Below are 27,342 nucleotides of genomic sequence, written 5' to 3'. Positions count from 1 at the left end.
ATCCATTTAATTTAATTTTCCTGTTTCGTTTTAGATGGCATTCTTGAATAAATCCTATATCTATTTTGTCACGATGCAAGGTGTCCTTTAGCTCTATTTGTCGACTGACATCTACCAGTGACCTCACGTTGTATGTTAAAAATTTTATAACTCTATGGTTCATAATTACTTTTTACTTTATTAAGCAGGCGCAAAAATTCTATCTTGGCATCTGACTTTGTCATACTTGCATATTCAGAGAGAAATATGTGTATTTCTTGTTCCAGTGACAGTTCTTCTGGTTCCAGAAAAATAGAAGCTAATTTAAGGAATTGGTCAATTATTGGGGATTTACGTTGCATTGTATTTTCTTGTACAGAAGAACGCGGATGAAAAAGATTAGAAAATGTCTGGCCAGGAGTTCTCATCGACGACCCCACAGCCTGGTTGACATTGGCCCTTACCATAGACCTCTCTTCGATGGCTTTTGAAATCCTTTGCTGTCGGGCGACAGCATACTTTTTGTATGTTGGGCACCCCCGCCAATTAGCTGGATGACCCACCTCATTGCAATTATTGCAAAACGGATCTGAGGAGTCTTCTCTTTTGCGCAGACATTCACCTGGACCATGATTCTGGTCACATTTCACACATTTATACGCGGAATTACAATTCCGAGATATGTGCCCCCAGCGTTGACACCTATGACATTGTATGTCGGATTCCTTCTTTTTCGGCTTCTCCCAAGAAACCACTTGATTCTGTATGCCCCTGATATCAGATATATCAGTAAGCTTCTTACCGGGTAATAGCGAAACTAAAAAAAGACCAGTGTCAGCATTCTTCTTTGTTTTGTATTTTGCTATATTTGCAACTGTGTTCGGTACTTTCTCCTCCAATTCAGCTTTTACATCGCTGATTTCGGTGCTTGAGGTAAGGCCTCGTAATACAAATGACGGTTGTTTCATCTCCTTTGGGGTAAATGAGTACGAATGTACACCTTTCTGACGTAAAATGGCCATCATTGATAAATGGACGGACGGGTCCATAAAGTAGATTTTACTTTTATTTTTATTAATATTTTTTACCTTAAAAGCAGATGTCCCAATTGTATCTCTTAAGGAGTCAACTAGAGCTTTGACATTCACATTAAAAAGGAACATTGGTGGGCACCATTTTAATTTTGGTGCATTGTCATTGTTGCTATTGTTGTTGTTGCCTTTGGCAGCCTGTGTGGCTTGAGTTGATGGAGCAGATACGGAGGCAAAATCAACCTGGGTAAGAACCCCAAGTATACCAAATTGATTGTCGTCCATCTGCTTGTGTTTTTTTAATCTTTCCCTTAATTCAGAGGACTCCAAGTCCTTCAAATCTACGGTGGTTTCGAGCCGTTGTCTCTTGGTGGCATTTATGCTTGTTGTCGCTGTTGCATTGTTGGTAAATATTGCAGTCGTTGCTTGCTGTGAAGTTGATGCCTCCTCCTCCACTGCATCAGAGTCCATCTCGTTGGGAGAAAAACCAGGCATCATATTTGCAAAACCTTGCAGGTGTGATGCCTGTTTTTTTTGATGATTCGGTAAATAATTTATGAATTCTTAATTTTTTGTTTATGTTAAAAAAAAATATACGTCTGTTTAGATTCAGTGTTGCCTACTTTTTCCTTCAATTTTACTGATATCACATTTTCCCTTACGTTACGTTGTTTTACTGTTTTGGCGAGCCAAAACGTCTCAGCTGATGGTCCCTTTTGACATATTACTGTCATTGGAAATACCTTCACAACGTAGACGTGTTTGTTTAGTTTTTTGTTTTTGTATTCGTGGAATTTTTTTAGTTTTGACGTGTCCAGCTGCCAAAGATACTGATCCGCTAAAATTTTTTGTATAGATATTTTTATGAGGCAAAATCTACAAGAAAATTATTGGCTATAATGTTTAAGACAATTATCACATTTTGTATATTGTTTGGGGTCAGTGTGAATGCCCAACGCGTTGCTCCCGGCGTCCCACCGCAACACTATGTAAGTTAAGTAAACTGCATAATTTCCAATCAATTAGCATTACCAAAAGCATAAATTAATACACGTTTTTGGCCTTGTATTTAGCAACAACCTGTTCAACATCAGCAGCCACCTCCACATCCGCAACAGCAACAATACCAACAACAGCAAGTACATCCTAATCAACTGCCACCAGGTGTTAACCCACAACAATATGTGAGTTCGATGCCCTTGGCTTTTTGAGAATATTTATATGAAATTTTATCTATTGGCAATTTTTAGCAACAACAACAACAGCAAGCTCAATACCAACAACAACAACAAATGCATGTCCAGCAACAACAAGTGCCGGTTCATCAGCAAGTACCAGTTCAACAAGTTCCAGTTCAGAATATACCCGTTCATCAGCAAGTTCCAGTTCAACAGGTTCCAGTACACCAGCAGCAGCAACAACAACAACAAGTACCTCAAGGACATGGTGGTCATCATGCACCACATCATGCAGGACACGCCAACCATGGACAAGTGTTAAATGCAGCCAATATTCAAAATGAAAAAGAGTAAGTGAAAATACAGATACAGCAACTTAAAGAAGTTGATGTAGTTCAAAGTCTTTTATAATAATTATCTTAATAGTATTAAAATGTACACACTAATATCTAATTGAGAAAAAGCTGGTAATCCTAGTCTTTATTACGAATTGCTGTTCCACTTAGATTTCAGCTCAGTGATAAAGAACCTAGTCCGAACGGCAAGCCTGACTGAAATACTTCCTGGCGTAGTGACTGATAGCTAAGCTATGCTCTAACGTGGCCACCACGAAATGACATATGAGCCTGATGAGATATATGCCTTAAAATAAGATCTTCTATAGGTTTACCCTTACGCAGTTTGTGTCCGGGGCAAAGGCATGTTTAACATAATTTCATCTGTCATTTAAAAGTTTTGCTTATTGAAGCTATGCGAAGTTTCATGTACACTGTTTAAACATACATACATTTTAAAGGAAATGGCTTCAATTTGAGTAAATATATATTCAAATGCTTTAATGGTTTTCTTTGAAATGTTGTTTTCTTAAGCTTGAAATTTTAAAACCTAAAAATCTATCTGAATTTAATTTTCTTCAAGATATACATATCTTTTTTTCAATTAAAGTTTAAATAAACAAAAACAGTGCCGATAACCAATACCTTATCTCAAAGGTAACCATATCAATAAGTATTAATAATATATTCTTTTGTCTTATCATATTTGCAAATATTTCAAATGATAAGCCTTTGTCACAATAATAAATCATATAATATTCCTTACTTGCTCCAAACCATCAAAAAGCTTATATATGTAAAACCCTATAATATTATGGTCATGTACAATATATTTGTATGTCCATACAGCATATTCGTATATTGAAGGTGGAAACATTAAAATGGTATCTTGAAGCTTCCTAGATATTCGCGTTTTTTATACCCTCCACCATAGGATGGGGGGTATACTAATTTCGTCATTCTGTTTGTAACTACTCGAAATATTCGTCTGAGACCCAATAAAGTATATATATTCTTGATCGTCGCGACATTTTATGTCGATCTAGCCATGTCCGTCCGTCTGTCTGTCGAAAGCACGCTAACTTCCAAAGGTGTAAAGATAGCCGCTTGAAATTTTGCACAAATACTTCTTATTAGTGTAGGTCGGTTGGTATTGTAAATGGGCCATATCGGTCCATGTTTTGATATAACTGCCGTATAAACCGATCTTGGGTCTTGATTTCTTGAGCCTCTAGAGGGCACAATTCTTATCCGATTGGAATGAAATTTTGCACGACGTGTTTTGTTATGATATCCAACAACTGTGCTAAGTTAGGTTCAAATCGGTTCATAACCTGATATAGCTGCCATATAAACCGATCTTGGGTCTTGACTTCTTGAGCCTCTAGAGGCCGCAATTCTCGTCCGATTTGATTGAAATTTTGCACATAGTGTTTTAATATCACTTTTAACAACTGTGAGAAGTGTATTCCTAATCGGTCCATAACCTGATATAGCTGTCATATAATCCGATCTTGGGTCTTGAATTCTTGAGCCTCTAGAGTGCGCAATTCTTATCCGATAGGAATGAAATTTTGCGCGATGTGTTTTGTTATGATATCCAATAACTGTGGCAAGTATGATCCTAATCGGTCCATAACCTGATATAGCTGCCACATAAACCGATCTTGAGTCTTGACTTCTTGAGCCTCTAGAGGGCGCAATTCTCATCCGATTTGACTGAAATCTTGTACATAGTGTTTTGATATCACTTCTAACAACTGTGCGAAGTATGTTCGTAATTGGTCAATAACCTGATATAGCTGCCATATAATCCGATCTTGGGTCTTGATTTCTTGAACCTCTAGAGTACGCAATTCTTATCCGATTGGAATGAAATTTTGCACGACGTGTTTTGTTATGATATCCAAAAACTGTGGCAAGTATGGTCCTAATCGGTCCATAACCTGATATAGCTGCCATATAAACCGATTTTGGGTCTTGACTCCTTGAGCCCCTAGAAGGTGGAATTCTCGTCCGATTTGACTGAAATTTTACACATAGTGTATTGATATAACTTCCAACAACTTTGCCATGTATGGTTAAAATCGGTCCATAACCTGATATAGCTGCCATATAAAACGCTCCTGCTGCTCCTCCGTCCTTATTCATTATACTTTGTTTGTCTAAAAACAGATACTGCGCAAAGAACTTGACAGATGCGACCATAGTGGAGGGTATATAAGATACGCCCCGGCCGAACTTAGCACGTTCTTACTTGTTTGTTTCTCCAAAGTGGAGTCGAACTTAATGTCCATGACATAGCTATGCCTATGGCCAAGGATCTGTTGATTATGCAATTTCTTTTCAGTAACTTTTGAATAATCAAAACTTTTCGCGTAGCATAATTCTCATGGTCATTAAGCTCGACTGCACTTTGGAGAAAAAAACGAGTAAAGTAATTATATACATGACCGGCCTGTAACATGCTTACATAAATAATAACTAAAAAAACACTTTATATGTATATGTGATATATTCTATTCAAAAAGATACATTACCACAACAATCCCATGGCAGCCGGTTTAACGCACCGGATTGACCCGATGGAACCCTCATCGGCAAGGGCTGCCGCCTCAATGTACGTGTTCGTCTTTTTTTCGTCATGGGAGAGGCACATCCCAGACAGCCGGTTGTACGCACCGGATTGACCCGATGGAATCTTCATTCCATTGTCGGTGAGGTGTAACCGGTGCTTGGAGTGGGTACATTTCCGTTCTTGCTCTGGCCTAACTTCGCTACGGGAGTATAGTCATACTGGCTATGTCGCTAGGTGCTGTGCGAACATAGCCAGCAGTGGGTCACAAGCGTCGCCGTCGTCGCCTTCGGCATCCTCGTCGTCGGACTATGTGACCCCCCCGACCTCTCCCGTACGGCAATTTATGCAACGACAGCACCCTAGCCCTACTATTGCCAGGCCAGTGCCGGGAAGTGTATCGTTCTTGGAGTTAAACTGCAACGGACTGCGTGGCAAGATTGATGAGATTCTAGATTTTATGAGTCGGAAGAGCATATCGGTCGCAGCGATCCAGGAGACAAAGCTGACTAACACCTGCAGCTTGCACAGTTGTCACGGCTACAATGTGCTACGTAAGGATCGCTCAAGGAATGGAGGTGGGGGATTGGCCTTCGTTATACACCATTCCGTGCAGTATAGACCTATCTCGCCTGCGGCTGGCGTTAGTGACCCCTACATGGAGTGCATGGGGATAGCAGTCAGGTCCGGTACTGCCGAGATAGAGCTATACAACATGTACATACCGCCGGTCGGTAGCTGTGTCCCAATTAATGGCCAAGTTTACAAGCTCGACATAAGTGGGTTATTATCTGGCCATAATCGTCTGGTTCCAGGGAACTTTTATGCGTATCACACTTCATGGCATTCTCCCCTAGGTAACGACCAGCGTGGCATAGCTTTGGCAGAGCGGATTGAAAGCTCCACGATTTGGACGGTGAATGTAAATGCCCCCACTGGGATTATGAGGAGGTGCAGCAGCTCGCCAGCCATTTCGATTGCAGCCCCTCCAGACATTTCCAAACCGTCATCTCTTTGGGGTCAGACCACCTCCCCATAATTCTCACCATCGACCGACCACCCGACTTCATAACCTCTGAGCTCAGGACGTTTATCAATCAGAAGAAGATCGATTGAGCTGACTTCGGAGAGTATACCTATCGCCGCTTCAGCGAACTGCCAACCCCCTGAATGTGCTAGTGGCCGAGAGGAAATTCCGAAACCTCATTACCACAGCAGCCGGTCGAATACTCCTCTATGGACATACACCTAAGCCAGTAATTGGCTTGTTGTGCGCTCTAAAAATTAAAAAGTTACCTCGAAAAAGAAAATTTTAAGTTTGGAATTCCGTGCTACTTACAAAAACCTTAATCTTTTTCCATACCACTCCCCTACATTGGTTTATGTCTGGTACTGTGTCCCCACATAAGTACCGGTATCTTGTAGTCCTATGTGTGGCGTCCTATGTGTCCCGTTATGATACCAATAGCCCTGCAAGGCAAGTTATGCGGCACCAAAGGCCTTCAGACCTAATAGCCTTACGTCCTTTCTTCTCAAAAGCATGGAACGTATCGTGGATACCATGATTAAGAATAGGACATCCAGCGAACTGCTCAAATTCAAACAGCATGCCTATGTCAAGGGAAGGTCTGTAGAGACTGCCCTGCAAGAGGTTGTGCATAAAATAGTAGAATCCTTCGATGCCATTGGCGGTATACATTGACAATGTGCGGCCGATACACTGATCCAATCCTTAGACCAGTACCGGGTGGACCTTAGAGACTTGAGAAACCATATGCTAAGGAACATGGATTTATTGTGGGTCCCATGACATAAATATAAGTGAGAAAAAGGCAAAAGTCACGCCACAAGGGGGCATTTTATCGCCACTTTTATGGGTGACCACCATAAATCCCGGCAAGGGATAGATGTCTGCGTCACACAAGCTGGAACTTTGAGGTCCGATCTGTATGGCGAGAAGCTTGCTGCTGTGGAATGCTCCACACGGAGTAGCTGCAACGGACAATCAGCGCTACCGAGCGGAGAGTCTCAATGATAGGTCGGGTGCCACCAGGTCTTGCACAAATACTGAGTGCCTATGATGCTCGATATGACAAGGCGAGTTATTGGCTCCTATAAATAACTAATGACCACTCTGTTCTCACGGTGATCGGTCCCTTGGACCGGAACGAACTTGCTCACCTACGGGGGCTTGACGAGGATCGCCACCTTCGTATGAAAATGTGGTTACAACAACAGCAACCACCACCATAAATGACCTATTACTGATGCTGACTGAGGAGGGATTTGAACCTGTCTGCTATGCAGACGTTCTTATAATACTTCTAAGGGTCTTGCATATGGCATATGACTGGGCTAGACCCAGGGGTCTCGTTAACCCAGAGAAGACTGACAAAGGTGGGCCATCCACGAGAATGACAAAGGTGGGCCAATTTGACGCACCACGTTTCCTCAAATACTTGGGAGTGATTTTGGATAGGAAACTTAATTGGAAGTGTCACATTCAGGAGCGTACTGAGAAGGCTCACAGATATTGGGCAATATGTAGATGGGCCGTAGGCTCGAAATCCCCTGGCTCTACAGGAGCGTGATTTGACCAATACTTACTTACCCCTCAGTAGTTCAGTGTACTGCTTTGGAGAAAAAATGCAACAAAACGACAATACAATGGGTTCGGCGAACATATTGTCTTGGCATAGGCAGAGCGATGAGGACCACGTCCACTAGGGCACTGGAGACTATTCTAGATATCCGACCTATTGACATACAGATTAAGTGTGAGGTAGCCACTGCAGCTTAAGGTGATGGAAGAATGGGTTGAGGATGGGAGCAGCTCATACCATGGCGGTATAATGAAGCGACGATAGAAAACCTAGAAGAAATGGAAGACGTTTCCGATCGGATACTCGGATACCTGGGGCTATTACTGAAAGGAAGTAAGAAGGAGGTCAGTATAGCTATTGGTATCAAGATCGGGTGTGTAGCATGCAACTTTTGGTTGTACCTAAATTTGAATTTTGCACCCGCAAGAGTCAAATACAAAATGTTTTTGGGAAGGAAAGCCTAGCGGAAGCACGCAGGTTACCAGCCTTATTGCTCGTCGGTGGGATGGGGTCTTGCTGCTTTCCAACCTACAGCTGCTACGTTTAAAAATTAGATAGTAAAGCGTGCTTCGAGTTTAAATGAAGTGTGGAGATAGAAAATAGGACACAAGAGGCACTTCACAACGACTTTTATCCTAGCTTTTGTGTGCATTTGGGTGTTACTGCACACTGCCCGCCCATCCTGTTCATCAGTTGCACCATATCAGATTCCTAGATGAACCCACTTCGGTTCCCCTGCAAATATATCCGGCTGTTTAGAGGAAATCAGACATTCGGTTTAAAAGTTCAGCGGTTCATTGCAAAGTTAGACATTTTATTAAAACAATTCATTCTCCTTCTTACAATCTAGATTTGGACCTTAGTCCGAGGAAAATATTATTCCAAATTACTGAAACTCACTAGCTTAACTAAAACAGACAACATATCCTAGGCCTCTTTCTTTTCTTTTCTCTATAATATGACCGTATACTTTCAAGCCCAAGATTAGTTGATCAGACTCAAGATTATCAAATAGATATCCATAGGTAATTATAAAAAAAAATCTATATATAAAAAAAAATATATAAACCAAAACAATAAAAATAATATGAAAGAGTAATCTAATTATAAATTCAATTATAAATTCTTAATTGTAACCGCGAAAGAAAAAAAAGTATGAGATGGACTAACAGGTTGGGAACCCCTGCTTTATATAAAGGCACATAAGAATTTTATAAAATGTGTGACAACCGAGGTTAAGTTCAACGGTCGATAGGTGGTAAATAGATGCGTATGTGCAGTTCTATGTAATGAATTAGTAGGTATGTACATAGGTATAAGCTAGCCACCTTGTCGGTCAGTTATACAAAATCAACTAGTAACTGGGTCTGCTTTATAACAACAACGTGAAAAAGAGATCAAATTCGTATTTCCAAAAAAAAATCAAATGAGCCGAAACAACAATAAGCGCGGATGTTCTATGCTTGTGCAAATATTTATTATTTGAGATGCCGGTAGGCATAAGAAGTGAGTGAGGCAATTCAGCAACGCTGAATGTTAAAAAAAACCCGATTTTGAACACTTTGTCAAACAAGCGCAAGTTGGTGATTTATTTTTTTTTTCTATTATATCAAGTACCATTTAAATTTGCATTCGATTTCCCACGAATAGCAAAAAAAAGGCAATAACCAAATCGATGAGACGGTAGCGGTTACCGTCTCTCAGTTTAGAACACTGCAATGCAATTTGGCGCTTACTCCTTTACTCTTAGTGGGGGGAAATCAAATACAATTTTTACCATCCAAGAACAATTAGCACTTACCTGTTTCCATGATCCAACGATGAAAGGCCTTCCATTGGGATGATGATGAAACAGGAGAAAATGGCTGGAAACCAAGTATGTGGTTCTGGTTTTCTTTTTTTTTCAGGTATTAGTATATAAAAAAAAATCACCTCTTTATCAAATAGAATAAATTCTTTGTATGGACTGTTCGCAATATTCTGACCCACGATCGCGCTCCCGAATTTGAACCCTTTTGTTCCCAACTTTTCACTTCTCTCGAATCGCTTATCTCAAATGATTAAATAAAACTATAAAAGGGTATCCTTATTGATCACCCCAGGCAAAGTGCCGGGATCGCTGGCGAGAAACTGGTGTTATTTTTCTTTTTCACAAAATTTCTGGAAATCCTCCATGAGGTCCACACCAACACACTTTCAGACACACCGAAGTTCAAGCTGTGAACAACATGACTTGTACGAGGAGAGGTAACACGGCAACGACACTAGAGTGACTAGTTCTGCGATGGTACAGAAATACGCACGAACCCCTGGATGATGGCAGGGCCGTGAGCTTAACATGCAATTCAGCAGTGATCCTCCTGAGAGAGAGAATCAAGGTTTCCAACCGAACCTGCGCAGTAAAACGAAGGCACTGTTAGTGGGGAAGTCAAGAAAATAGAGACTGAGATGTTCTTACCTAATTGTGAAGCCCATCACAATAAAGAGACGAAACAAATGAGATGTAAAAGAGACCACTTGCAATATCCAAATATTTCAAAACGTCGGCCAGGCAACATGGCCAGTTACACAGACACCAATAAACCCATGCAAGAAGGGGACACTATCAGTGTTTTTGGTGGATTTCGAAAATCTTTCATCCAAAGCCTTGCTTTTCTCCTCAAAGTCGAATCGAGAAAAATAATTGTTCGCACTGAACAAAGATGCCTGGTTTCAGGAATAGAAAGCATTAAGGCAAGGGTGATTTTGCGGCCAACATCCGAAAACTCACTAGGGAATGAAATTTCGAAACACACGCCAAACAATAATCTCATAGGAGAACTCAACCACAAAAAAAAATATTGTAATTTGGATTAACCAAGTGTAACCGACTGGTGCGAACTTGTTGAAAGTTTAACTGGAATGCATGTAAAATGCCCTTCAACCTATAAATATAACCTCTGTTCGCATAACATGGCAGCAGGTCTAGCGGAATTCTTCTATATACAAGACCGGTATAGCATATAGCAAAACCTACTCAAAGAGCCACTTGCATCGGCTACTTCTTATTTCTTCCCTTCTTCAAAGAGATACAACATCTCTCTTGAACTTAATGCATGTCACAAAATGCACTCTTAGCCAAAAGCATGAAGTTGCAATTGGAAACGCAACCATTAGGATCATAAAACGGTGCCTACTTTTCAGCGCCCAAATACCCAAAGCCGAGATACAAACACATTCTGCTAAACAAACAAAAATGGAATCAATATTTCAAAGTAAACACGCACACATCTACTAGCGCCACTACATTTACCCCCCAACCAAAATCGGAGAACCGGGTTGAAAGCCCAGGTGAGCTGATCCCGCTGGTAGATGTGAGCTATTGCCGAATGTCCTTCGCATGATAATTACCAATCGGTCTGCCATGCAAGTCCTCGAGCTCATAGTAAGATTTACCAAGTCTACGACGAATGCGAGCCTTGAGAAATGTAGGTGCCAACTTGGAATTATAGCCGCGTTCGAAGTTACTCAACCGAAAATTGCGCCGATAAACCTCCTGACCAACCTCATACGAAACCTCTTTAGACCTCAGATTATATGCCTTCTCATTTCTCTCGAATTGTCGACGCATGTATTCACTCGCCTTACTACGAATAATTTCAAAGGAATCATCTCGATCAAACTGAATCATACGGTCTTCCAGCATATCCAAATTCCGCAACAGGCGATAGGAAGATCCGTTTGTCACCATGTGCTGTCCAAAAGCCATTCGATAAGGGGAAGTACCTATGGCCGAGTGCATAGTAGATCTCAGAGCACATGAAATATTGCCAAGCTGGGCATCCCAGTCCCTCTGATCGATCTTAACATAAGCTTTAATGGCGCTGAGAACACTTCTATTCACTCGTTCAGAGGCGTTCGCCTGCGGAGAATGGACTGCGGTATACATGTGGGACACCCCATACCGTTTGAGGACATCGTTAAATTTGTTGGCTCTAAATTGAGTGCCATTGTCTGAGACGACAGTCTCGGGGACACCAAATGTTTGAAACAGCTCCTCCAAGTATAAAACAACGCAATCTGCCGTAAATTTCCTAACAGGGTGAATAAAAGGGAACTTTGAAAAATGGTCTAAAACCACAAAGATACCTACGTTACCCAATTTGGACCTAGGATATGGCCCCAAGAAATCCACAAAGATCTTCTGAAAGAATCGAAAGGTTTCACCAGTGTTTCCCATAGGCGGTCTTATCGTCTGGTTGGGATGTTTTGTCATCTTACACACCTCACAGGAATTAATGTATTCCTTGACATCGTTCACCAAGTTAGGCCAATAGTAGAACCTTCGAATTCTTTCCAGTGTTTTATTTATCCCCGAATGTGCAGATAGGGGATCATCATGATGTCTCTGCAGGAGCTCAGGAACCAGTTCTCGTGGAATCCACAACTTCCACGCCATGTCATCCGTTGTTCGGTCACCAACGGCATGTTCCGTTCGCCTATACAAATACCCATCAATTATCCTTAGGTCAGGGGTGCGGTTAATGTTATTTCCAACCCTTCTAAGCAGGTCTAGGTAGTCATCGGAATGAAAGTGTGCAGACTGCAGGTCTACAAATACCCCTCGGTCATTCCCTACTTCGGACACATATAAGACCTCAGATAGGTCGTCAGAGTTGGTACGAGAAAGAGCGTCAGGAACTACGTTTTGGGATCCTTTTCTGTGTTCAATTTTAAACCGAAAGCCCTGAAGCTTTAAAGCCCATCTTGCTAGTCGACTACTGAGGTCTGTTTGGGACATGAGCCACTTCAAAGAAGCATGATCTGTGATCACTGTGAACTCGTGTCCCTCTACATACGCTCTAAATTTCTTTATGCTTAACATTGCTGCCAAACACTCTTGTTCGGTGACGCTGTAATTACGTTGGGCTTGGTTGAGTTTCTTAGACATAAATGCTATCGGAAACTCATCACCCTCCGCATTTTTCTGCACCAATACACTTCCTATGCCTGTTTTGCTAGCATCACAGTGAATGTAAAATGGCTGTGAAAAATCAGGGCTATGCAAAACAGGTGACGAAATCAAGATGGTCTTTAAATCTTCAAATGCCTTTTGAGCCTCATCATTCCACAAAAACTTTCTATTCGCTTTCAAAAGATCAGTTAACGGGGTCGAAATTGCAGCATAATTCCTGATGAATTTCCTGTACCAACCTGACATACCTAAAAATCGTCGGAGTTGTTTTACAGACCTAGGTGTTGGAAATTCAGTTATGGCCGATATTTTTTCTGGGTCTGCACGAATAATCCCGTTCCCAACAACGTGACCTAAATAGCGGACTTCGGTCACACAAAATTTGCTCTTCTCAACATTTATTGTGAGTCCAGCTGCACGCAAACACCGAGCCACTTCCTTTAAGACTTCCAAATGACGCTCGAAAGAAGCAGATACCACTAAAAGATCATCCAGATAAACGAACACTTCGGTCCGGAGGGTCGGCGGTACCACACGGTCCATAAGTCTAGACATGGTCTGGGGGGCGTTACAAAGCCCGAAAGGCATGACCTTGAAGTGGTACAGCGGCCTACCGGGAACCGTAAATGCCGTCTTATCTTTCGAAGAGTCTTCTAGAGGTATTTGCCAAAAAGCGTCTTTCAAGTCAAGACTGCTTATAAACTCAGCCTTTGGCAAACGGCTTAAGATGCCGTCTATCTGAGGAAGTGGATAGGCATCACCTATCGTCACGGAGTTCAATTTCCTACTGTCTAAACAAAGTCTGTTTTTGCCGGGTTTACGATGAAGAACAACAGGTGACGACCAAGCACTTTTCGATTCCTCAATAACTCCCATCTGCAACATTCTGTCAAGTTCATCATAGATGACCTTTTCTATAGCTGGAGACACTGAAAAATGCCGTTGTTTAATAGGGCGCGCATCGCCAGTGTCTATGACATGGCTCAACAAGTCGGTCTTACCAAGGCCTTCTTTCAAAAACGAAGGAAACAAGTTAACAACATTCCTTAATTGAATACGCTGCTGCGCTGTCAATAAGCGTTGCTCCGAAATTTCACCCACATGAACTGGTGCAAACGGCAGAAAACTAGAGGGAAACAAAGCAGCAGGAAGTAAACCGTACAGTCGCCAGAAGTCCATTCCCAAAATTAAATTTTGAGACAAACTCGGAACGACATACAAAACTATTGGCAACTCCTTCTCTTGGAAAACAATCTTCGTGTTCAAAACGCCTACAACATCTTGTGGTCTCCCATCCGCAGTATTTACACTGATGCTCAACTTTCTAAATGCAACGTTGGAGTTCACGAAATCAACAGCAGCCTGAGAGCCTAAACAAGAAACGGATGCCCCAGTATCTAAGAGCCCAACCATCTTCTTTCCCAACAAGTGGACCTCCGCATAAGGACGGACATCTCCTGGCTTATCAAAAATAGAAACTGAAAAACATCTCTTGCAATACCTTATTCTCTTCCAAAATTCTCGCATACGACGGCTTGACCTGTCTACTCTAGGGGTTTCTCCGAAAAATTCTCGCCCTCACGTTCCTATAGTTCTCAAGCCGTTCATGAAAAGGTATCCAAGGCCTAGGGCCATTAGGGACAATAGTACCAGATGTGGTGACGTCATCATTTGAATTCAAAGTCACAGACATTTTGGCTACGGGAGGTCTTAAAATAGTGATGGACTGATGGGTGGCTAGTGGTTTCTGGCTTTGGGGGCACCCTGTGGTGCACTCGCCTGGAAGTTTTTTGGCTGGCTATTGCATTTCTCACAGTGAGACTTATACGTCTCTGGAGCACCACAACCATAGCAAAATATAGTGCGATCTGCCACGCAATCCTGGTAACGATGACCTGAAACCCTGCAATTCCAGCATGCCGAATTAATAGCGGAAACATTTGGCTGACACTCCAAAACTTCCGATTCTGGCCCCTCAGAATGTTCGACCTCAAAAACTCTTTTACTAAAAGGAACAGTTTTGCCAACTACCACACCAACATTAAGTTTACGGCGCATGTCCTGCAAGAAAAATTCTCTCCTACGACAAATCCCACGCAACTGGCTAACCGAATCAACCGATAAGTTAAGTATCTCATGCTGTATGTCTGGCAATAGATTCCTGCGGAGGATCTCAACAAGGGTCCTGTCACTCAAAGGCTCTGCAAGTCTATCCACTAATTCCAAGACGGATTCATAAAAGCTGTCAAATGTCTCATTGACTTTCTGTTTCCTGTCCCTAATCATCTCCCTTAGGTCGATGTCAGTGCGGGAATCTTGATACTGTTGCCTCAGAGAACGACAGAGGTCTCTCCATTGAAAGTTTGGACACGATTCATGAAAACGCCAAAACCAATCGTTGGCTTTACCCTCGAACAATGCGCCTGCATTACCGCATAACACTGCGAAATTCCCATTCAAAGTCTGCTTGGTTAGAGCCTCAACCCTATAGATAAATTTATCCACAGATAAACTGCTGGAATTGCCGGTGAACTTAAGTCTCCAATTCAACATGATCTGACTGACTTTATCGGGCCTAAAAACCAAATCAGAAAAGGTATTTGATCCACCATTGTGAGATCGGTTCAAAGCGCTACCCGCTTGATAGAAATCTGCACCAGTACTAACATTGTGACGACTATCATTGGTCGGGGGCAAGCCTAACAGCTGCTCAAATGTCCGCTGTTCAACATCATCTACGGTCTGCATGCTCGGGTTTCGGTTGGAAGTGGAAGGGCCTGTCATGTTCCTGGTAGAATAGGCCAAGCTCAATCTAGACAAACTGGCTTCCAAGCTATTCTCAATCATCTTCGAAATCTGTCCCGACAAATTTGTCATAATCACTGTCTGCTGCTCTGCCAAAGCAGTTGCAACAATATCCTTCAATAAATTCTCATCGACTGACGAAACAGACGTAGGAATACCAGCTGCCACCCGAGCCTGATCAGTGCTAACCAAATCAGTAGCTCGACCTGCATCGAAACTTTTAGCCTTGGAGGATGACCGTGTTACAATCTGAGTCGGTGGCTTTCGGGATGAACCCGATGCAGTTGGCGCTGAATCCTTAACAATTTGCACACCGCATATGGGGCAGGAAGTCTTACTTCGTACATAGTCATTAATGCAAGGCTTATGAAATACGTGCTTGCAAATGGTTTGGGTGATACTCGTCCTATCCACAATAGCCGCATTACAAATAGTGCAAATTTGCTCTGCGTCTACGGCCGCATTAACGTCCTCAGTGCTACGCCGAACTGACATTGTAACAAAAAAATCGTATATCTAATAAAAAAAAACAAAATTATAAGATATGGCCTAAATGAAACCAAAGGCTAACACCTGAGCTAGTAATGAAAATTCAAATTCAAATATGGGGTTTCATGTCTGATTCCTCACACGAACCGGATATGAAATGGGGGGATTCAAAAAAAATGAAATTAAAATTCCGGATAAAAGTCAATGAAGTTAGGAGAAAAAAGATAGTAAGGACAGAGAAAACAAAGGGCCTTTACGACGGATGGTAAAGTCATCTATAACATTTCCATGGTCCAGTCATAAACAAAAAGAAGGTAAAACATATCCCGATAAGAATAAACTTCAGGTCAGTCCTAGGAAGAATTATCCCAAAATCCAAATTCCAGAAAGCCTTTCCATCGACAAATGATCCACAGGATAAACACACACACATAAAGTCGTATGAAACCCTTGCCGGTTATAATCGAAAGCACTCCTGCTTTGCACGATAAATAAATTCCAATGCAATTGTTTCACACAGTAGAAAAATGATAGAAATAAAATAAAAAAAAAGGTATGAAATTATTAGAGAGAGAAGAAAAATGAAGCCGAATAGGTAGTAACAAATCAAAACCAATTGATTTGAGTTCCTCAGAAATTTAGAATTTCTAGGTTGCACATCAGCACTATCCTATTCGGGCCCCACGTTGGGCGCCATTTAATGTAGCATGCAACTTTTGGTTGTACCTAAATTTGAATTTTGCACCCGCAAGAGTCAAATACAAAATGTTTTTGGGAAGGAAAGCCTAGCGGAAGCACGCAGGTTACCAGCCTTATTGCTCGTCGGTGGGATGGGGTCTTGCTGCTTTCCAACCTACAGCTGCTACGTTTAAAAATTAGATAGTAAAGCGTGCTTCGAGTTTAAATGAAGTGTGGAGATAGAAAATAGGACACAAGAGGCACTTCACAACGACTTTTATCCTAGCTTTTGTGTGCATTTGGGTGTTACTGCACACTGCCCGCCCATCCTGTTCATCAGTTGCACCATATCAGATTCCTAGATGAACCCACTTCGGTTCCCCTGCAAATATATCCGGCTGTTTAGAGGAAATCAGACATTCGGTTTAAAAGTTCAGCGGTTCATTGCAAAGTTAGACATTTTATTAAAACAATTCATTCTCCTTCTTACAATCTAGATTTGGACCTTAGTCCGAGGAAAATATTATTCCAAATTACTGAAACTCACTAGCTTAACTAAAACAGACAACATATCCTAGGCCTCTTTCTTTTCTTTTCTCTATAATATGACCGTATACTTTCAAGCCCAAGATTAGTTGATCAGACTCAAGATTATCAAATAGATATCCATAGGTAATTATAAAAAAAAATCTATATATAAAAAAAAATATATAAACCAAAACAATAAAAATAATATGAAAGAGTAATCTAATTATAAATTCAATTATAAATTCTTAATTGTAACCGCGAAAGAAAAAAAAGTATGAGATGGACTAACAGGTTGGGAACCCCTGCTTTATATAAAGGCACATAAGAATTTTATAAAATGTGTGACAACCGAGGTTAAGTTCAACGGTCGATAGGTGGTAAATAGATGCGTATGTGCAGTTCTATGTAATGAATTAGTAGGTATGTACATAGGTATAAGCTAGCCACCTTGTCGGTCAGTTATACAAAAACAACTAGTAACTGGGTCTGCTTTATAACAACAACGTGAAAAAGAGATCAAATTCGTATTTCCAAAAAAAAATCAAATGAGCCGAAACAACAATAAGCGCGGATGTTCTATGCTTGTGCAAATATTTATTATTTGAGATGCCGGTAGGCATAAGAAGTGAGTGAGGCAATTCAGCAACGCTGAATGTTAAAAAAAACCCGATTTTGAACACTTTGTCAAACAAGCGCAAGTTGGTGATTTATTTTTTTTTTCTATTATATCAAGTACCATTTAAATTTGCATTCGATTTCCCACGAATAGCAAAAAAAAAGGCAATAACCAAATCGATGAGACGGTAGCGGTTACCGTCTCTCAGTTTAGAACACTGCAATGCAATTTGGCGCTTACTCCTTTACTCTTAGTGGGGGGAAATCAAATACAATTTTTACCATCCAAGAACAATTAGCACTTACCTGTTTCCATGATCCAACGATGAAAGGCCTTCCATTGGGATGATGATGAAACAGGAGAAAATGGCTGGAAACCAAGTATGTGGTTCTGGTTTTCTTTTTTTTTCAGGTATTAGTATATAAAAAAAAATCACCTCTTTATCAAATAGAATAAATTCTTTGTATGGACTGTTCGCAATATTCTGACCCACGATCGCGCTCCCGAATTTGAACCCTTTTGTTCCCAACTTTTCACTTCTCTCGAATCGCTTATCTCAAATGATTAAATAAAACTATAAAAGGGTATCCTTATTGATCACCCCAGGCAAAGTGCCGGGATCGCTGGCGAGAAACTGGTGTTATTTTTCTTTTTCACAAAATTTCTGGAAATCCTCCATGAGGTCCACACCAACACACTTTCAGACACACCGAAGTTCAAGCTGTGAACAACATGACTTGTACGAGGAGAGGTAACACGGCAACGACACTAGAGTGACTAGTTCTGCGATGGTACAGAAATACGCACGAACCCCTGGATGATGGCAGGGCCGTGAGCTTAACATGCAATTCAGCAGTGATCCTCCTGAGAGAGAGAATCAAGGTTTCCAACCGAACCTGCGCAGTAAAACGAAGGCACTGTTAGTGGGGAAGTCAAGAAAATAGAGACTGAGATGTTCTTACCTAATTGTGAAGCCCATCACAATAAAGAGACGAAACAAATGAGATGTAAAAGAGACCACTTGCAATATCCAAATATTTCAAAACGTCGGCCAGGCAACATGGCCAGTTACACAGACACCAATAAACCCATGCAAGAAGGGGACACTATCAGTGTTTTTGGTGGATTTCGAAAATCTTTCATCCAAAGCCTTGCTTTTCTCCTCAAAGTCGAATCGAGAAAAATAATTGTTCGCACTGAACAAAGATGCCTGGTTTCAGGAATAGAAAGCATTAAGGCAAGGGTGATTTTGCGGCCAACATCCGAAAACTCACTAGGGAATGAAATTTCGAAACACACGCCAAACAATAATCTCATAGGAGAACTCAACCACAAAAAAAAATATTGTAATTTGGATTAACCAAGTGTAACCGACTGGTGCGAACTTGTTGAAAGTTTAACTGGAATGCATGTAAAATGCCCTTCAACCTATAAATATAACCTCTGTTCGCATAACATGGCAGCAGGTCTAGCGGAATTCTTCTATATACAAGACCGGTATAGCATATAGCAAAACCTACTCAAAGAGCCACTTGCATCGGCTACTTCTTATTTCTTCCCTTCTTCAAAGAGATACAACATCTCTCTTGAACTTAATGCATGTCACAAAATGCACTCTTAGCCAAAAGCATGAAGTTGCAATTGGAAACGCAACCATTAGGATCATAAAACGGTGCCTACTTTTCAGCGCCCAAATACCCAAAGCCGAGATACAAACACATTCTGCTAAACAAACAAAAATGGAATCAATATTTCAAAGTAAACACGCACACATCTACTAGCGCCACTACAGGTGTAACGCCGCTAGGAAAATTCCATAAATGAATCCCTTTCTGGACATTGATATGGAGAAAACTTTCCATACTACTGAGTATCGAACACTTCGCACAAAAGATTGACTCTGACAAATTGAAGGCCTATTTATAGCAATTTCTTAAAACGTAACACTGTCTTAGAACAGCATGGGCGCCGAACACTGTGGAACAGCGAAACAGTCGGTAGGACGGCGAAAATCCTAAGTGGTGACCCGGATCGTAAGAAAATGAGGCTATTATTGAAATGAAGTAAGAAAGAGGTCAGTATGGCTATTGATGTCAAGATCGGGTGTAACGCCGCTTGGAAAATTCCATAAATGAATCCGTTTCTGGACATTGATATGGAGAAAACTTTCCATACCAAATAACAGTACTGAGTATCGAACACTTCGCACAAAAGATTGATCCTGACAAATTTTAGGCCTATTTATAACAATTTCTAAAAACACAACACTGTCTTAGAACAGCAATCTTAGAGCGGAAGCTTAACTGCGAGCTACCGGGAGCGTCCACAGGTTAGAATAGGTTTAAGTGGCAGTCTGCCATCAGACTCACTTAGACGGAAGATGCCTTCTACTTCCTACCGTTGAACCATCCAGATCGCTTTAAAAAGCCCAATAACTTGCGAATGTTCACATCCGCGAAATCAGACAGGTTCTCAAAGAAATGAGAACCTAAAGTGGGACTCCTCCTAACTGCTAGTGCGGGACACACACACAGAAGGTGTTCTATAGTCTCTTCTTCCTCGATGTCCATACAGCTTCTGCAAAAGTCGTTGCAGGCAACCTTCAGTTTGTCAGAATGTTTTCCAATTCGACAGTGACCTGTCATGACGGACACAATGACTGAGACGTCTGTTCTAGCCAATGCCAGCAAAGCAGTAGACCTTTTCAAGTCTAGATGAGGCCACATAGTTTTGGAATGCTCACAGCCCCCTCTTTGTGACCATCTATCATTCGTTGTCCTTCGGGCCTGGTCCTGAAAACTTAGCTTACATGCCGCTAGAGGCATACCCACAGATTCCAGTGTCCCTGGAGTGTGTAGGGTAGTTCCTAATCTCGCAAGCTTTACAATTCCCTGGGATATCTCTGTGGCCCGCCACCAAGAACAGGTGAATTTTGAACTGTTCAGCCATCTTGTTGAGAGATCTGCAACAGTCGAGGGCGGTTTTTGTGTTCAGAAGGGATTTAATGGCTGCCTGGCTGTTTGAGAAGATATTTATGCCAATCGTCGTAATGACATTATATCTTAGCCATTCCACCACATCCTTATTTGCAAGGATCTCCGCTTGATACACACCGCAGTGGTCGGGTAACCTCTTCGATATGACCACTTTTAGATCTTTAGAGTACACCCCAAAGCCCACCTGGTCGTTTAGTTTGGAACCATCAGTGGTTCCACAGTGTCCGTATCCGCCACATGACCAATGAGAAAGCTCCCTTAACCTCACGGCAATGGTCGCTGCAATTTGGGTAGCCACAATGTCCAGAGACATAAAATGTAGCATTACATTCAGTGAATCAGATGGTGTCGTCCTCAGTACAGCTGTGATGCACAAACAGGCCATCTTTTGGATCCAGTTTAGTAACCTCTTCGATATGACCACTTTTCGATCTTTAGAGTACACCCCAAAGCCCACCTGGTCGTTTAGTTTGGAACCATCCGTATAGAAGTCTATATAATTTCTGTTACCAGGGATATCGTAGTTCCAATCGGTTCTATCAGGAATAGTGGTGCAGTAATTTTTATCAAAAAGCGGCTCAGTGTAATCCACACAGCCTGGAACATCGGACATTGTTTCAAGGATAACACAGTGTCCGTAGCCGCCACATGACCAATGAGAAAGCTCCCTTAACCTCACGGCAGTGGTCGCTGTAATTTGAGTAGCCACAATGTCCAGAGGTATAAGATGTAGCATTACATTCAGTGCATCAGATGGTGTCGTCCTCAGTGCGGCTGTGATGCACAAACAGGCCATCTTTTGGATCCAGTTTAGTATTGAGCAGTAGGTGGATTTTTGAAGCGCCGTCCACCAGACCACAGCACCATATAGGGTTATAAGTCTGACAACTGCAGTATATACCCAATGCATGATACGCGGTCCAAATCCCCAAAGCGTCCACAGGTTGCGGATAGTGGAATGCTCTTTACGGAGTAGGTGCAATGGCAGTCGCGGAAAATTAGCGCCATCGAGCGGAAAGTCTCAGTGAGGTGGCCTGGAGGCACCAGCTCTTGCACAAATACTGAGTGCCTATGATGCTCGATATGACAAGGCAGGTTTTTGCAAATGCAAATTTTGGCCATGAACATTCCATTAAGGAACAGGGGCAAACTTCTCACATATCAATGAGTGCTGTCCGATTAAAGTTTTTTTTAAGTTCGTTGATAAGGGGCCTTTGGAGGTCACTGTAGCGCAGAGGTTAGCAAGCCCGTCTATGACGCCGAACGCCTGGGTTCGAATCCTGGCGAAACCATCAGAAAAAATTTTCAGCGGTGATTTTCCCTTCCTAATGCTGGCAACATTTGTGAGGTTTTGTGCCATGTAAAACTTCTCTCCAAAGAGGTGTCGCACTGCGGCACGCCGTTCGCACTCGGCTATAAAAAGTAGGCCCCTTATTATTGAGCTTAAACTTGAATCGGTCTGCACTCATTGATATGTGAGAAGTTTGCCCCTGTTTCTTTGTGGAATGTTCATGGGCAAAATTTGCATTTGATAAGGGGCCTCCTTTTTATAGCCAAGTCCGAACGGCGTGCCGCAGTGCTACACCTCTTTTTGAGGGGAAGTTTTACATGGCGTAGTACCTCAAAAATGTTGCCAGCATTAGGAGGGGCAAACCAACGCTGACAATTTTTTTCTGATGGTCTCGCCAGGATTCGAATCCAGGCGTTCAGCGTCATAGGCGAACATGCCAACCTCTGCGGACGGTGGCTCCTTTAAATAACCAATGGTCACTCTGTTCCCGTGGCGATCGGTCCTATGGACCGGAATGAGCTTGCTAACCCACAGGAGCTTGACGTGTATCGCCAACCCCACATGAAAATGTGGCTACAACAACAGTAACAACAACCAATCTAAACTTTATTTCCCAAATTCTCGTATTTTCCAGGCATATTCAAGAGCATTTGCATGTACCAATCGATACCAGCAAAATGTCCGAAGCCGAATTGCAATTTCATTATTTCAAAATGCACGATTCCGATAACAACAACAAACTAGATGGCTGTGAATTAATCAAATCCTTAATACATTGGCATGGTAAGTTGGACACACAAAATTTTGAGTAGTCACGCAACTTTTATGAAATGACTTTAATATTCAAGCATTCACTTAAGCTTTATTTCGAAACTAAAATTGGATTTGTTGTGATTTTTTCTTTGTTTACTTTCATATTTTATCCACTCCACGCATTAATTACCATCATTACCATTGCCATAAATTTGCACATACATATTCGAAAAAAAATATGTGTGCTTCTTTGTGTTGAATTTATATCTGTCTCCATTGCAAAAATAAACAAACAAAAAAAATTTAAACATTTTTACATGGTAAATGGTATTTTGGGTCTATCATAAAATGGTTTACGGTTGGATCCTACTCTCTCATCATTCTAACCATAACAACAAATGGACAAATTTGTACTACGACGACTCAACTACGACATATCTATAATACCTACCTACCTATGAAAATACATTAAAAGAGCAAGGCAGTAAGGAGGGTACTGATGGTCAACAGCCTCATGTGGAGGAAAAAATTTTCACCGATGAAGAGCTGGTGGCTTTAATTGATCCCATCTTGCAAATGGACGATTCTTCGAAAGATGGTTACATAGACTATCCAGAGTTTATGAGGGCCCAACAGAAATCACAACAGCAACAACAGCAGCAGCAACAACAACAACAACCACAAATACAACAGACATAATTGGCTCCATTATGTGTGATTTCTAATACTTAGCATCTTCCCTTTTTCCCTCAAAATTTGTGTTTCTTATGTACCTTTCTTGTTTAACTTGGAAATCTCCACGACCCCTATCTCCCTTACTTAACAATTCCAAATTGATAGCTCCATTTTTCGAATATCTATATATATTTTTTTACACAATCTTTAGTGTTTTATTCTCTATTTTTTTTTTATTTCATTCATAAGTTTTTAGGTTCTTTTTCTACTTTAAAAAAAATGTTAAAAATGACTGATTTAAAAAGCTCAGTTTAAGAAATTTGAACAAAAACAAAAGAAAATAATAAAAAAAATGTGCAATTGTTAAAACAAATGCATTAAAAACGAACAACCACAACAAACAAACAAACAAACAAAACGAATAAAGTTGAAATGACATTTTATGAAAGTAGCATATGCATAATTGGGGAGGTATAACTTTAAGAAGCATGTCATTTAGCGTTTTTACTACATTCTTTCAATGGTTGTGGGGTGAGGCGGCAAGCTTGTGTCTCCATTGCAGCATCTTTCTAATTTTCAAAATTAAAGTTTCATAATATTTTCGCTTACCCAAAACTCCGATTCTTTTAGTTGAAGAAGAAAAGGACAAGGACGACAAGGAAAAGAAAGAAAACAATGGCACTGGAGAAAAGAGTGGCACTACCTATACCGATGAAAATCTGGCTGATGTGATTGATTATGTCTTGAATAGCATGGATGTCAATAGAGATGGCTATGTCGATTATGCTGAATACCGCAAGAGCGAAGCGGAGTCTGCCAAAAACAATAAGCAGTAGAACTATACCTGATTAAATTTAGTGCCAAATAACTCCTTATTTTTTATTATCTTAAAAAAATTTTTCCAATATTTGTTATATACTTGAATTGTTGACAACGCAAAATCATACCATGACTTATAATTTTCATATACATATACTTTTTTTTAATAAAGAATATGTGTTTTCCTAAGATTAAAGAAAAAAGAATTTAAAAATTTTCAGGATTATAGGATAGTAAATGCAAAATTATGTCAAAGTCAATTTATGAAATTGGGAAAGTAATAGAAACACTGCGGTAAACAATCTCATGGCAGCCGGTTGTACGTACCGGATTGACCCGATGGAGTTCTTTACGGCAAGGGCTAAGGGCTGACTATGGATGCCTATGCTAAAGCATCCATAGTCACGGCCACCTTAGCACAGAGGTTAACATGTCCGCCTATGACGCTGAACGTAAGGGCTCACATCCTGACGAGACCATAAGAAAAACATTTCAGCTATGGAGCTCTCGAACGCCAGGCAGATGAAATTCCAGAACCTTAGGTACTTCTGGTAAAGCATAGTACTGACTTCGAGTTTTCGCCCGAACAGTTGTCAAAACGCACTATAAAAAAAAACATTTGTAAAAAAAATTAGGGACTCAAGAAGTCAAAATCCCAGATCGGTTTATATGACATCTATATCAGGTTATAGACCGATTTGAACCATACTTGGCACAGCTGTTGGATATCATAACAAAACACGTCGTGCAAAATTTCATTCCAATCTGATAAGAATTGCGCACTCTAAAGGCTCAAGAAGTCAAGACTCAAGATCGGTTTATATGGCAGCTATATCAAAACATGGACCGATATGGCCCATTTACAATACCAACCGACCTACACTAATAAGAAGTATTTGTGCAAAATTTCAAGCAGCTAGCTTTACTCCTTCGGAAGTTAGCGTGCTTTCGACAGACAGACGAACGGACGGACATGGCTAGATCGACATAAAATGTCGCGACGATCAAGAATATATATATACTTTATGGGGTCTCAGGCGGATACTTCGAGTAGTTACAAACTGAATGACGAAATTAGTATACACCCCATCCTATGGTGGAGGGTATAAAACTTTTTACAAAATGATTTCAACATGTTGCTAGCAACATTGTCAAATTTCGTGGATTTTAAACGTCTAATAAATGCATCGAACAATGACAAGCATCTGTTTACAAGAATTGTTAATTTAAATTTTTTAAGAAATGTTGTCTTTTTATTTTCTATAGGGATATGAAAGACACTACGGATTTTGAAAAACATCTGCCCCAGTGCCCTCATTCATATTGTATAAATCCGTGTGTACAGAGGGACCAGAGAAGTTCGGGAGGCCCCCAGCCCAAAACTTCCTCTCCGAGAAGACAAACTGCAAATCGCCATCTAGGAAAGATCAGTTTGGCAATGGCAATGTCATGTAGTCGCCCCACGAAGCCATCGGCCTACCGCAAAACAAACGAATGCCCGAAATCCGAAGAGTAAGAGTTCCTGACTCTCTCGGTCTGAAGACTGTACTCAGCGCAACGCCCTCCACGTACAAGTGCAAAGGTCTCAAATGAAGTATCGCATTCAGTGCTGCTCTTGGTGCACACCTCGTCGCCCCCTATATCAGCACTGCCACAATACCCTGTACTTTCTCATCATCAACACTATTATAAGAAAAGTTTATTAATAACTTACTTACTCACAGCGTGCCTGGGACTTATATACTCCGAAATCCTGGCAGGAGGCAATGGTGGTATTTATACCCAAGCCCAGCAAGGCAAGTTATGCGACACCAAAGGCCTACAGGCCTATAAGCCTTACGTCTTTTCTACTCAAAACCATGGAACGCATTGTGAACACGATGATAAAGAGTAGGACATCCAGCGAACAAACAGCATGCCTATGTTAAGGGATGGTCGATGGAGACTGCCCTGCACGAGTTTGTGTATAAAATAGAAGAATACTTGGATGCCAAAACATAGACCCTGTCGGTATTCATTGGCATCGTGGGGGCGTACAAGACATCTGTCTCCTTGGGAGGAGAGAATGTTCCATTTACTGAAAGCGCAAAATACCGGAGTGTTAAACAAATTAGCAACACTGTTGGAAACATTGTGAGATTTCACAAAATTTAATTGATGTTTAGCAACATTTTCCGCACATTTGAAGTCAGTACCAGGCTTAACGTAAACAAACGAAGGTTGTTCAAATGTCAATTTATTGTGCGACAAGGAGAGTCATTCGTTGTTTCCATCAAAGTACGACAACTCACATCGACGTGCCTACGAGTAACACGGATAGCATTACTATTATAAGCCCATATACAGAAAGAGGCGCCGGGTAACGGGGATCATGTGCGCCCGCTTTGTGTAGAAAAGCTGCCCAGTTTAAATTAAAATTTGAAGGTGTTAAAATTCGGGTCTATACCTCGTTGATATTATGCCGTTTTAACGATATCCTTATTTCTGTCAAAAAACACTGCAGTTAAGAATTTGCCTAATAGGCTTGTTTATCTTAGAGTGGGGGCACTCCACAAAGATGTGCTAAGACTATCTCTGCATATTAATGTGCTGGAAATTTTTCGAGTAAAGGAAACTGCAGAATATATAGCTGTGAGCTCTGCTGTAAATATACCTGATCCATCAGGTAGCCTTGCTTCATTAACAGTCTCGTGGTCTCTACTAGAAATTTGCTTAGCTACAGCGACAGAAGTGCGCGTTCCATCAAAGGGACCATAATTTGCTGGGGAATATTCCGCTATTTGAACCGTCAACAATGTGCCGCAGTTAAATTTTTCTTATCTCGCTCAAACTCAAATCTATTTTTAGCTGTGTTTGGGAACTCAAAAATTTGTGCAAATTTCCACAAATTTTTACTGGAAGTCGTTCGCGTACTTTATTTGCCAGCAGAAGAGAGTGCGAGAGAGAGAGCAAATTTTGACATTTCGAAAATAGAGAACCTGGAAATTTCTACTGGGACTTTTTTTGCCAGCAGAAATTTGCAACTTTGAACAGCTGT

At 41.1% G+C, this 27,342-nt stretch overlaps 1 protein-coding gene across 2 annotated transcripts; it reads left to right on the top strand.

Annotated features, from left to right (window-relative positions):
- The first annotated feature begins 1,748 nt into the window (after positions 1–1,748).
- On the top strand, positions 1,749–24,364 carry LOC106082977 (uncharacterized). 2 transcript variants are annotated; one of them, XM_013245749.2, is made up of 5 exons: positions 1,749–1,999; positions 2,084–2,194; positions 2,261–2,538; positions 22,693–22,841; positions 23,287–23,937. In XM_013245749.2, the coding sequence occupies exons 1-5, from the start codon at positions 1,910–1,912 to the stop codon at positions 23,508–23,510; spliced, it is 852 nt and encodes a 283-aa protein (XP_013101203.2). In that variant the 5' UTR covers positions 1,749–1,909; the 3' UTR covers positions 23,511–23,937. The 2 variants fall into 2 exon arrangements, with proteins under 2 accessions (XP_013101203.2, XP_059218002.1); XM_059362019.1 differs by lacking the exon at positions 23,287–23,937 and adding an exon at positions 24,117–24,364 and having other exon boundaries at positions 1,750–1,999.
- Positions 24,365–27,342: the final 2,978 nt, after the last annotated feature.

Source organism: Stomoxys calcitrans, chromosome 2 (genome assembly GCF_963082655.1).
Source record: "Stomoxys calcitrans chromosome 2, idStoCalc2.1, whole genome shotgun sequence".
NCBI classification, from domain to species: domain Eukaryota; kingdom Metazoa; phylum Arthropoda; class Insecta; order Diptera; family Muscidae; genus Stomoxys; species Stomoxys calcitrans.
This window is presented reverse-complemented; position numbering and strand designations above follow the sequence as displayed.